General features: G+C 34.9%; 2 protein-coding genes across 2 annotated transcripts; both read left to right on the forward strand.

The window, feature by feature from the left end:
* Nucleotides 1-224: 224 nt before the first annotated feature.
* Nucleotides 225-1291, forward strand: LOC142235508 (uncharacterized). The gene is made up of 2 exons (XM_075306760.1): nucleotides 225-392; nucleotides 488-1291. The coding sequence occupies exons 1-2, from the start codon at nucleotides 225-227 to the stop codon at nucleotides 1289-1291; spliced, it is 972 nt and encodes a 323-aa protein (XP_075162875.1).
* Nucleotides 1292-1318: 27 nt separating this feature from the next.
* Nucleotides 1319-5879, forward strand: LOC142235509 (uncharacterized). The gene is made up of 3 exons (XM_075306761.1): nucleotides 1319-2443; nucleotides 4772-5671; nucleotides 5736-5879. The coding sequence occupies exons 1-3, from the start codon at nucleotides 1319-1321 to the stop codon at nucleotides 5877-5879; spliced, it is 2169 nt and encodes a 722-aa protein (XP_075162876.1).
* Nucleotides 5880-14207: the final 8328 nt, after the last annotated feature.

Consider the following 14207-nt stretch of genomic DNA (forward strand, 5'->3'; position numbering starts at 1 on the left):
ACACTTGTATTATTTGTCATAAATCCCATCACAGTTTGCTTCATCAGAAATAATTACAATGAGAATAAAAACCGAGGTCCTGTAAACAATGAATCTAAAAATGAAAGCCAGAATCATCAAAAGCCCACTAAAAAGTTACAAATCAATTGCCGTTAGATGAAGGTCCCTCTTCGTCAAGGCAAATTAATTCCTCACACATTCAAGCAAATTTTGCTTCAAATAATATGATTTTGCTTCGAACTGCTTTAGTGCAGAGTGAACACATGGGAGAATTTTTCACGGTCAGAGCGCTAATAGATCCGGGCTCTCACCGAATTTTATTTCTCAGCGAGTCCAGAACCTATTACAGCTTCCAACAATTAAGTCCAACTTTGAGATATCAGGAATTGGAGGTCAAATTCAGAAATCTGACAAGCTATGCCAGTTTGTTATAGTTTCGAAAAACCGAGACATTTGTTTTATTGTATCTGCTATTGTATTACCAAAGGTAACCAAGAAACTTCCTACTGTTTCATTCGAAATTCCGAATCCTTCAGAATTAAACGATCTCGAGTTGGCAGATATACATTCTAATAAATCTTCCCATATTGATTTGGTTCTTGGAAATGATTCTGAACGTTTCATTAACATTGACGGAATCAAAAAGAATATATGCGGAGAAACCTCTGCGTATAATACAATATTCGGTTGGGTACTTAGTCGTCCAATGCGGACTGAAACTATATTATCATTCTCTGTAAATGTTCTCGAATCCGAGGGGACTTCTCTCAGCGATTTGTTGAGAAAATTTTGGGAACAGGAAGAAGTACCAACCTCCCATCTCGTCTCAGCTGCTGATGCGTTCTGTAAGGAATTTTATAAAAAAACTACTACTCGAATTTCAAATGGTCGTTACATGGTGAGACTTCCTTTTAGGGAAGAGTTTTCTCAATCAATGTTCTTGGGCTCATCGAGATTTATTGCTATGGCACAATATAATCATATGGAACGCAATTTATCCAAGAATTCTGAATTAAAAACTCAATACAATGAAGTTCTCAACGAGTACATTGAACTTGACCACGCAGAAGAGACATCGTCTCGTGAAATATGTTCCGATGGCAAGTTTAACTCATTTTATTTACCACACCATGCGGTGATACGACCCGAACACAAGTCGACAAAAGTTCGAATCGTCTTTAATGCATCACGAAAAACAAAGTCAGGTTTCTCTCTGAATGATGTATTGCATACGGGACCGACTTTACAATCTGATCTCACCTCGATAATTTTGAACTGGCGAAAATATTAATTCGTTTTCTGCGGTGATATTCAGAAAATGTATAGACAAATTCTTTTACACCCGCATGACAGACCCTACCAACGTATTTTATTCCGGCGTTCTACAGATGGTCCTATCAAAGACTACCAACTTAAAACTGTCACTTTTGGCATCAACTGTGCCCCTTTTCTCGCTATACGTACTCTATTGCAATTGGCATCTGATTATGAAGAAAAATATCCCAGAGTTGCGGAGATTCTTAGGCGGGAGACATATGTTGATGACATTTTGTCGGGAGGTTTTTCAATGGAAGAAGCCCTGAAGGCACAAGCTGAATTAATTGAAGTTTTAACTCAAGCAGGGTTTCCTCTCAAGAAAATAATAGCAAATGACCCGGAATTACTTTCTCACATCCCATCTCAAGATTTATACGATTCAGACGTCTTGCGGTTTCATGAATCAAGTTCAACAAAAACTTTAGGAGTGAAATGGAACGCTTTATCCGATTCATTCACATATTCATTGAAACCCTTTGAATATAATCAATTGATGACAAAGCGCATGGTATTATCGGCTATTGTGCAATTATATGATCCTGCGGGGTGGATAGCTCCAGTCATCATTAGATCCAAAATCTTAATGCAGCAGTTATGGCTCGAAGGTATTGGATGGGATGACAACCTTAGCCCAGAATCTCAATCAACCTGGGATAGACTTGTGTCTGATCTTTCTCACGTGAATTCCATTACTATACCAAGATGGTTACAATATTGCCCAAGTGACAAACTAGAAATTCACGGTTTCTCAGATGCGTCTCAGGCCGCATATTGTACATGCGTTTATATTCGCTGCCAAACTCAAAAAATTGTCGTCTTTTCTAATCTGTTTGTTGCTAAAAGAAAAGTTGCACCGCTTAAACCAGTTTGTTTACCGAGATTGGAACTGAATGGCGCATATCTTTTAGCGAAGCTGGTTAAATACGTTGTCTCGACATTAAACTTGAAATTCAGTGCCATAACATTATGGACAGATTCTTCCATAGTACTGGGATGGCTTTCAAAACCCCCTTGGTCTTGGGAGACATACGTGGCGAATCGAACCGCTCAGATCCACGATCTGGTTCCGGGAGGTATTTGGCGTCATGTTCCCACACATGATAACCCGGCCGATTTGGGTACTAGAGTTTGCCGCCCTCAAGACTTGATAAATAATTCTTTATGGTTTAATGGTCCGAATTGGTTGACTAGGCCACACTCAACCTGGCCAGAAAATAATCCCCAGTGGCTCCTGAAATCGGAAGACGTAAAACCGTTCAGACATATCATGAGGCGGTTGAGGAGCCAGACATCTTACTCAGATTTTCGTCCTACACTCGTGCATTCACGGATGAAAAAGACTGTTTTTCATATGTTTGGCTATAAACATTATATGTTTGGAACACAAATTTTTAAACACAATATTTTTGAGTGCAAGCATATAATGTTCATAAACTAGCATAACATGTTTGGGACATATATGTTAATATGTTAGAACATATTATGTTTGGGACATAAAATGTTTGTAAATATAATATGCTTGGATGCAAACATATATTAATTTAGAAATAGCCTATAAACATAGGGAGCGATATTGAATTAAGTTGGTGGTTGTTGCTTGTTATTACAAAATTAACGTTTCATTTTTCCTTGGGCAATTGATCAGCTACTTCTTTGATCCTTACAAACTGTGTGTTCCGCTGTTCGAATCCCCGTCCGGCAAAAGGTAAAATTAAAATAAAAAAAAATCATAAAATTGAATAATTTCTTCTACAATGTTTGTATTACAGAAAATTTTGAGCATTCAGGTCGAAAACCTATGTTGTTAATAGGTGCTAACAACATATTGTTACGAATGTGATATTTCTAGATTTAAGTTTATTTAAATTAGTTTACGTTAATTTAAATTTCAAATTGTAACGATAAAATTACGTCATAACTTGTTAGAGTCATTTCTTTATTTTCTAGTACTTTCTTAAACATCTTTTGTGTTTCCAATCGTTCATTGTAAAAGTAACGCCTTTTGTTTTATGCCTGCACGACATCTACCTAATCTAGTAGAATGCACTAGATTATTAGCATAAGCCTAAAAGTATGTGTGCCATATCACCTGTAAAATAACGCCGATAGAATATTCCAGATGGCTGTAGGCAATGAAGATAACCAGTTGAATATGTGGTGTTAGATAAATTGTAACAAGATAGTTCTAGATGGTTGTAGGCCAGACTATCCAGAATTTTCGAAATCGTCAAATCACGGTATATAAGCCCCTGGTGGAGGGAGCAGTCAAGTCAGTCGTAAGCTAAAGTTTATACAGTACACATCGTAGAGCAAATAAGTGAAACCAATCAGTTAAACAAATAAATTGTAGATTAACGTTATTGAAAAGAACTGTCTTTTTAATTATCGGGTAATTAAATACGCCTCAATATAAAAACGTAACAATATATATATATATATATATATATATATATATATATATATATATATATATATATATATATATATATATATATATATATATATATATATATATATATATATATATATATATATATATATATATATATATATATATATATATATATATATATATATATATATATATATATATATATATATATATATATATATATATTACCTGTTTATTTTCATAATTCATTATGATTGTAAATATATAAATAAATAAATAAAATTTTGAGCACAATATTGTTTGGGAGAATTTTTTTTAAGCATATAATATTTTTGGGTGCAAAATGCTTCCAAACATATTATATGTTCACAAAATAACATATTGTTTTTTGGAAGACAACATTATTGAATTTGGATGCAAAAATACAAAATGTTTGGAACTTAAACTACCCAAACATATATTGTTTAGACCAATATGCTTTAAAACATATTATATATTGGAAGAGATCAAACATATAAATGTTTGGGCAATACCCAAAAATGTATATGCTTGAAGCAAAATATGTTTGGGAGTATATGTTACAGAAGCGATTTTTTATGAGGGTGTTGCGAGTAATATCATATATATTTCGATTTTACAACAATTGTCTCAGTCGAATTAAATCGAAACCGAAACTCTCGCAGCCATTTCTTACGCAACCTGAGGTGAAATTTGTGAAGTTTCGACTAATCACATTATCTCAAAATAAATTTTACCCAGTTGAATATAACAATCTCCTTCAATCTAAATTGATAGAAAATAAGAGCACATTGAAGTGCCTGAACCCTTTTCTCGATCAAGAGAATATTATGCGAGTAAATGGAAGACTTGCAGATTCATCTCTGTCATACAACGAGCGTTATCCTATAATTCTTCCGGGTAATTCTCGTTTCTGCTTTTTATTTTTGTCACACTTACACCAAGTGCTGGCATACGCTGATTGTACCTTGATGTGTAGAATGGTACAAACCAAGAGTGAAAAGTATCATACATAAATGTAAAACATGCATCATATTTAAACAGAAGTCATGCAGCCAAATAATGGCTCCTCTTCCACCCTTGAGATGTACTCTTTCTCCTCCCTATCATATAACAGGCATTGATTTTGCAGGGCCGTTTGAACTAAAAAGTTCCACTTTGCGAAGATCTCCTATTATAAAAGGCTACGTCTCAATTTTTGTCTGTTTCGCGACTAAAGCTATTCATTTGGAGCCTTGCTCGGAACTCTCATCTCTGGCATTTGAAGCCGCATTCACACGATTCGTCGGGAGGCGGGGGCTACCCCAAAGGCTTGTTTCCGATAATGGACGAAATTTTATTGGAGCTAGTCGAAAAATGCTGAAAGAATTCGCCAGCTTTGTTAAAACGACAGCTCACGATATCGCTCAGAAATATTCAGCTCATGGATTCGAATGGCAATTTATTCCACCCCATGCACCCCATATGGGAGGACTTTGGGAATCGGCGGTCAAAAGCTTTAAGCATCATTTTAAGCGCATTGCTGGAGCTCACCGATTCACATTTGAGCAATTTGCAACAATTCTCGCAAGAATAGAGGGACTTCTCAATTCACGACCTACCTCAGCAATCTCGGAGGATCCCTCAGATTTGGTAGCCCTGAAACCAGGTCACTTTTTAAAAGGATCACCGATCATGTCCTTCCCAGAACCACCAGCACAGAATCTTTCACTAGTTAATAGATGGACGAAATTAAAAGCTCTTCACCACCAATTTGCAATAAGGTGGAAAGAGGACTACCTCAAAACTTTACATAAACGATATAAATGGAAAAACTCATCTCCGAATTTAAAGATAGGCGATCTCGTTGCAGTAATGGATGATCTGCTTCCGCCTAATGACTGGCGTTTAGGTCGGATTATTAATGCTCACCGTGGTTCCGATGATAATATACGGGTGGCGGATGTTAGAATCGCATCCGGAGTAATCACGCGACCAATTGTTAAATTGTGCTACTTACCACTTTTAGACCAAGCGGATAGGCGGGTCACAGTACGCAATCATAAGTACTGCCTCGCTAAAAGCCACACTGTTGAGAACTGCCACTCTTCGCAAACGTGCCGAAAGTGCGGTTACCAGCACCATACGATGCTTCACCCTCAAATCTCCCTGACTCCTACAGCCACGACTCCATCCTGTTCACCCCGAGGACAACCAATAGAGGACCCAACACAACTCCGCAAACCAACGCATCTACACGATGACGGCCGACAGTAACTCGTACTGTAAGGACATGGAAGAAGAATCCGGTAGCCCAGTATCCTGCCTCGACGACCCGGAGGCCAACGAAACCAAACCGAGCCAATAAGAAGAAGAAGCGTCCAGCAAACTGAACCAACATGTGCTCGCCGAGGCCATCAAGTCTTTAGCCACGGTTTTATGTCAACGAGACTTTGCGTAAGAGCAAGGCCGGGGGCATGGACAAACTTCACGTTTGTCCAAATTGTTATGAATCCGAATTTTTGCTATTTATTTCTGAATTTAACTTTTTTATGAATTTATGATTTTGAATTTAAACTTTTACCACTTAAGAGAATTGTGAATTAAATTATACTCTTTATCGAGCTTGGAATCATAAATGTGAATTATTTTCAATAACTTTTATTAAAATCTTACTGAATTATCGATAAAAATCTATTGTGAATTTTTCCTAACTCGAATTAGGACACTAAACTCTCATAGGTTTAAGACGCTTTCTTTTGTACTCACTTTCCCTCCAACTTTCAAACGGTGAGCATCAAAACCATTTCTCCTCTCCTTTACTTTCTTCTATATTTTAAATAAACCATTGTATTACCATCTAAACTAAAACATTTCTGTGTTATCATTTATTTTCTTTCCGGTGGTTCCTTCCTCATAACATTGTTGATTGTTTCTCATTGCTCTGAGAAATAATCAACAAAACCCGCTCATACAGTCCACTTGCTTTCTACAGGGGTATTTCACCAAACAACAAATCACCTGGTTGCTCCACTTCTCTGCTTTGAAATCTCCCCCCAAACCTTTCAATTTCATTTAGGCTAACACTTGTCAAACAACCATTTTTTTTTCCTCAAGAACAAAAATGTCATGGATGTAATTTCCGTTTTCTCCGGTAACAGGTCTTGTCTTGTCTTGTTCTTTATCAACTTTTAGACTGGTAAGATCGATATCCAATGAAATAAATCCTAATTTTATTTGTCCAAACTAACCCTACTGTTTTTTCCATTTTTTATCCTTCTTTTCGGTTCCATTGGGAATACTCTCTATTGAGATTACTTTGGAATCGCAAAATCATATGATTTTGCGTTTTGGCTTACGAGGTCTTTTGTTCATCCCAGATTAAAAACCCGTCTCCTCAATAATATGTTTTATAATGTTTTGGCTATACGCTTGGCATGTTAATAAGGATTCGCCAAAAATTTGATATGCTTAAGTCTAAATATTATTTAATTTGAATATTATATAGCGTATTCGGGGTAAAGGGAATAGACATTTAAAAAACAGCATGTGTTTTTGCCTTGAGAACAGCACTTTAAGTATGTGTGGACATGTGTTTTGTTTATCAAACACTGTGCATTATGGCCACATATATTTTTTTTTTGTTTTGGTTCTTCATAAGAAATCGGAAAGTACGACGAGTAAGACAAAATATTTAGGAAGAAAGGAAATTAAAAAAAAAAAAAAACAGTGGAAAATATATGAAAATTACAAAGGAATCTTCGGAAAAAAAATAAGTTTAATTCCTCTTTATTAATAAGTAGTACAAGAGGAGTTGACGGACACTTTCAAAAATAAAAGCGGGCATTAAGTTCGAGTTTTGCCACTAAACTTAATTTTCATTTTAGCGGCAAAACTCGAATCTCTAAAAGCAGAATAACATAACATTTTTGGCAAATTGTATTATAACATGGTGATCCAAAGCAACAATGGAAAAAGTTGAAATTGAAAAAGTGAGAATATCAAGAGTGTGGACACAATCCAATGCATACGAGTTAGCATTTTTGTCTCACCGATTGTTGATCCACTCATGCACTCCTCATTCATGCTTTTATTCATTCATAAAAAGAGATGAATGGAGTAATTATGAATGAATGTCTTAATATTATCGATTTTGCTTTGACATTAGTCATATAAGGGTAAATTAAAGAGTGAACGGATAGGATATATCATTCATTAGATTTTCATTGACATTTATTGATTCTGACCGCTTTTTCCATCAAGATGACGCTTCAAGATCATTCCAACAGTGGCTATACGTAGAATCAAGTCGAATTTTATTTGCGCAGCAATAACTAAATTGTTTAAGAGTGTCTGTCAAATTATGTTATATGAAATTTTCATAAATACCATATTTGAGACAGAAAGTGTAAAATTTTCTTAATATTTTGGAATTTTATTGACAAAGCTCCAAATGAAGACAGCCCAGACACGTGGCCACTTCGATAACGCCTATAATTTGGAGATCGTTTGCAAACCCATTAAATTCCAAAGGGAATTGAATACATTTGGTGGCTCTACTACTGGACAATTTTGTATGCGCAAATTATCATCATCAAATTTTCATCGAACAATTTTATAATTTCTCCAAATTTTAGACAGTTGATCTACTTTCACAAAATATGGAATAACTAATTAATTTAATAATTGCTGATTTGATTTTGATAATTATTTATTTATTACAAGATTTAAAATCATAATAAATTGTGATAATAAATATAAAAAAATTTTCGACATTTTGATAATAATAATTTCCACAAAATATGGAATAATTAATTAAAATATAAATTTCTGATTTAATTTTGATTTCCTAAATAAGATTTAATTAAACTTAAAGATAATCCAAACCATTGTGATAATTAAATTATGGAAATATATACCTAACAGGTTGGCTGATAAGTCCCCGGTCTGACACATAGATGGCGTCGCTAGTATTAAATGCATATTATTTTTATATAGTACAAACCTTCAAATGATTCGTGTCAAAATTTGACGTCTGTGAGTCAATTAGTTTGTGAGACAGAGCGTCTTTTGTGAAGCAACTTTTGTTATTGTGAAAAAAATGGAAAAAAAGGAATTTCGTGTTTTAATAAAATGGAAGCAAAAACTTGGCTTGGTAATGAGTTTCCGGACTCTGCCCCAGGGAAATCAACAATAATTGATTGGTATGCACGGAGGACGGTGAACGCAGTGGACGCCCGAAAGAGGTGGTTACAAAATGATTTTGAATGACCGTAAAACGAAGTTGGTCATATCATTCATCAATATTTGGATATGCGGAAGCTCTGTGCAAAATGGGTGCCGCGCGAGCTCACATTTGACCAAAAACAACAACGTGTTGATGATTCTGAGCGGTGTTTGCAGCTTTTAACTCGTAATACACCCGAGTTTTTCCGTCGATATGTGACAATGGATAAAACATGGCTCCATCACTACACTCCTGAGTCCAATCGACAGTCGGCTGAGTGGACAGCGACCGGTGAACCGTCTCCGAAGCGTGGAAAGACTCAAAAGTCCGCAAAGTATGTTAATGGCCTCTGTTTTTTGGGATGCGCATGGAATAATTTTTATCGATTATCTTGAGAAGGGAAAAACCATCAACATTGACTATTATATGGCGTTATTGGAGCGTTTGAAGGTCGAAATCGCGGCAAAACGGCCCCATATGAAGAAGAAAATAGTGTTGTTCCACCAAGACAACATACCGTGCCACAAGTCATTGAGAACGATGGCAAAAATTCATGAATTGGGCTTCGAATTGCTTCCCCATCCACCGTATTCTCCAGATCTGGCCCCCAGCGACTTTTTCTTGTCCTCAGACCTCAAAAGGATGCTCGCAGGGAAAAAATTTGGCTGCAATGAAGAGGTGATCGCCGAAACTGAGGCCTATTTTGAGGCAAAACCGAAGGAGTACTACCAAAATGGTATCAAAAAATTGGAAGGTCGTTATAATCGTTGTATCGCTCTTGAAGGGAACTATGTTGAATAATAAAAACGAATTTTGACAAAAAAATGTGTTTTTCTTTATTTATTGTTTTTATGTATCGGGAGATGAACCAATTAAAAAATTAGAGTGAAACACTCAGTTCAATGGTTGAAACATAACTGATTTATTTCATTTATTACAAAGAATAGATTTCTTATGTTCTAAAGATGTTAAGGTATTGCCAACATAGAATATTATTTAATTACTAATTATGTTGACATATTACAATGTCATTTACATATTAATCTGGGATTAATACCCAACAATTATTATGATTATATTTAATGAATGACGACGAAATTATTTGAATTTAAAATAATGCCTGTAAATAAAATCTTTTCGAATTAGTAAAATGAAAATAATGAATATTGGTTGAAATTGATTTCTTGGTGAAGCAAGGAGGTTGACTTGAGAAGTCGGATTTTATGTTGGGGCTCCTAAAATATTTAGTAAAGGACCATATAAGGAGCGATGGTTGGAGAGGGCGATGATGTAATTACAACTACAGATCAAACCGAAATGTGAAACCTAAGAAGCTTTATAATACATAGGTCTGCTATGTCCATCCGATTTAGATCGTATTTGTTTGATGCAGTGTACGAAAACAAACGAAACGATTGAGGTACCTATCATTTAAAGTCACAAACTTTTCAATTTTCTTCAATCGTTTTGTACGCAGACAAAAACAAAACAACAAACATTTCAAAAGCAAAAGAGACTAAACGAAACGATTGCTTTTATGCTCTTCGGATTTGCGGCGCCAAGTTGTTTCGTTCGGTAACGAAATGGGAATAAAACGTTTGCTGAGCGAAACGGATATAACGGACATAACCAATACGTGAAATCAATGTACTCAGTGTCTTCGTACGATCATGCCGCGTCCAAAAAATTATATATTACGAAAACTATTTGAGCATGACAATCAAAATAAAACATTTATATGTAGCAACAATATATGACAACAATAGCGTATATTGTGTTCCCATGTACGAAGATAAGCGTGGAGCGACTATTTTCATCTTTAAAGTATATATTGGCAGACCAACGCAATAAGCTTACATCAAGCATAAATATATTGTTGACAAAGGTCAATAGGGTATTTGAATATTTTGATTGAAAATTTTAAATTATTACTTTTTAGTTTTGTTAAAAAAATTGAATTACATTTTAGTTATTGTTCCAGGAATAAATTGAATAAATAATGCAAGACAAAAAAACATTCAACTTTTTTCTTCTTGCAACGACTTAATGCGAAACGTTTGCATTCATTGTGTACTGTTTTGTTTTCTATATTTTAGTTACTAAGCACCGCAGTACTTTTCAGTTTAGGTTTGGTTTCCACTCGCAAACAAAAACAATACAAAACGAAAGGCAAGTGCCGTTATCGTTTCGTTTTGGATTTGTGGATTGTACGAAACGAAACAATTGGAAACGTTTTGTTTTGTTTGTTTTCGTACGCTGGTTTGATGAAAGCACGTTCAGTTTTGTATTTGGTATACATACGAGGGCAGTTCGGAAACTTCTTAGCCCAGCACAAAAAGCGCGGTACAAACAGAAAAAAGTTAAGTGTTTTAGAAACTTCCATCCCTGTTGTGAACACATGTTAAATTTCGTTTCGATCTGGCAACTCTTTCATATAGAACCAGGTGATCAAAAAAGACGCATCCGCAACTTTTTAAAATGGAAAAACTAGAAATGCATGCTGTCATTAAATATTTACATAAAAAAGGAATTCATAATGATATGGTGAATGTGTTAGGTGAAAGTGCTTCTTCATAGGCAACAGTAAAAAATTGGGTTGCTGAATTTAAACGTGGTCGTACAAGCATTGAAGATGAACCACGTAGTGGACGTCCAAAAACAGCAACAACAACAGATATTGTAGCCAAAGTGCATGATATGGTATTAAATGATCGACGAATACAAGTGCGTGAAATTGATAATATCATGGGCATCTCAAATGATCGAGTCCATTTAGCTTTGCAGGAAGAACTACAGATGAAAAAGCTTTCTGCAAGATGGGTGCCGCAATTGTTAACAATCGATCAAAAACACATAAGAATGAACATTTCTCAAGCTTGTTTGGATCGTTTTAAGCGAAATAAAATGGATTTTAAGCGTCGTTTCATAACTGTTGATGAGCCACCGTGGTGCAATGCACGCAGAGAAGAAACATGATTGTCACAATCATATTCGAAGAGCAAAATAATATGATAGGAGCTATTTTTGCGGCGACCATGTAACATTTTCACCTGCAACCATGTTAGCTCAGTGAACATGGTTCTAAGAAAAATAAAATTGTCCTCATCTAAAATATTATTATATTGATAAAAAGAATTTTGTTTGAATCAAAATGCAATGGTCACGATCTAAAATGTTATGGTATTCGTCAAAAATGTTTTTCTTCCGGTTAAAGGAACATGGTCACAACCTAAAATGTTTTGATCTTTATGAAAAAACTTTTTTCGTCGTCGAAAAAAGGACGCCACTTGAGAAAAGAAAACAAATTAATTAATTTATTTATTTGTTTTTATTTATTTATACACTAATTCATTGTTTATTTATATTTATAATGTCGTGCACGCAAACATCACATATTTTTACACACACTCTATTTTGGTTCAATTTCAACAATAAGTAATCATTCCATATTTACTTCGTGCCCATCAAATTTAAAAATGCAGGCATCATGTAACTGCAAATAAAAACAAATTATACCATAAGCAAAATGCGGAACAAAAAACAGGTAAATTTTTTTTCAATTACATTATCCTTTTTTGTGTTCACATAAAACCACGTGCCTCTTCTGAAAAAATCAATTAACACAAAACACATTAATTCCGTATTCTCCGTCCATTCGAAGCAACAATCAACACGCGACTGATGCGCAAAATGAAAATCGTGTGTACTTACTCAATGTTTTTATAAAATTCTTTTCGCTGCAAAAAAGTTAAAAAATTAAATGGCCACGAAAAAAAATACATGGTCTTTATGACCATGTAATGATTCTAGACATGTTTATTCCTAACCTATAAAAATAATTTTTTCTCTGCAAAAAACCATGTTATGGTCTCAAATTCTATCATTTAAATAATATAACATGTTTGCGGCATTTGAGAACCATTTAAATGCTTATTGCCAACTTATATTTTTCTCCGCTCGAAAATTATTTTTACAAAGACAAAATACATGGTTTTCTCGACAATTACATACTCTAGATAAACATTAAATGTATGCGGCAACCATGTCCAAACATGTTTTTTCTGTGCGTGTGGTTAGCATGCCCGCCTTGCATACACAAGGTTCGATTCCTGCTTCGACCGAACACCAAAAAGTTTTTCAGCGGTGGATTATGTCACCTCAGTAATGCTGGTGACATTTCTGAGTGTCTCAAAACTTCTCTAAGTGGTTTCACTGCCATGTGGAACGCCATTCGGACTCGGCTATAGAAAGGAGGTCCCTTGTCATTGAGCTTAACATGGAATCGGGCAGCACTCAGTGATAAGAGAGAAGTTCACCAATGTGGTATCACAATGGACTGAATAGTCTAATGAATAGTCGGGCTGCCAACTAACCTAACCTAACTGTTGATGAGACATGGATCCACCACTATACTCCTGTTTGGGAATAAACTAATGAAAGCTGAAAAATGAAATGTTGCCTTTCTAAATAAGAACACCGTGAGAAATTAGGGTTTAAATTCAACTCGGGAATATTTATTTACAAATATTTTGAATCGTAATTTTAATTTAAATTCATTTATTATTAGGTTTATGTTTTAACTAGTATTTAGGTTTAAATTGGAGTTTTAAAATATTTACAAATTTAAAATAGATTAACGTGAATTTTAATGAAATGGTGTAAATGATGGTTCGATGCAAATTCATGTGTTATATTCAATTGATTTGTGCAATATAGTGTAAAGTTAAATTTCAATATATAATTCACATGGAGGTCTTGTGCAATATAGATTTAAGCAAATTAATTTGTGCAATATAGAATTAAGATGAATGTACGATGGGTTTTGTGTTGTTATGTTGAGATCGTTTAGTTTTGTTTGTGGCCCGCACTTTGCGTTTTGGTTTTATGATGGGTAATGGGTTGATATGTCGTTTCTGTCACTGTTTGTTCACTGTACGTTGACCTGTAAAATATTTATGCTTTTAAAATGTTCACTCGTATATTGTCTTTATTTTAAATTGTAATGTTAATAAGATTTCAAGCAAATTTCAAAAACAAATTTATGCTACACTTTCACTTTCGCGGGGGCAGACGAGTTCGCACGTACGTATTTGTTTACTTCACCGTTGGTTCAAGACTGGTTCGTTGCCCTCTTGAGTGATGCCTAGTAGCCGATGCAAAGCTTAGCGACAAAAATACAAGCATCGATCAAAGGGCAACTTTCCAGGTAAACAAATAGAAAAACAAAAGGACACGACGATTAAAAATTATTTGTGCCGCTACGCACAGTGTTTC

The sequence above is a fragment of the Haematobia irritans genome, chromosome 4 (genome assembly GCF_050003625.1).
Source record: "Haematobia irritans isolate KBUSLIRL chromosome 4, ASM5000362v1, whole genome shotgun sequence".
Classification (NCBI taxonomy): Eukaryota; Metazoa; Arthropoda; class Insecta; order Diptera; family Muscidae; genus Haematobia; species Haematobia irritans.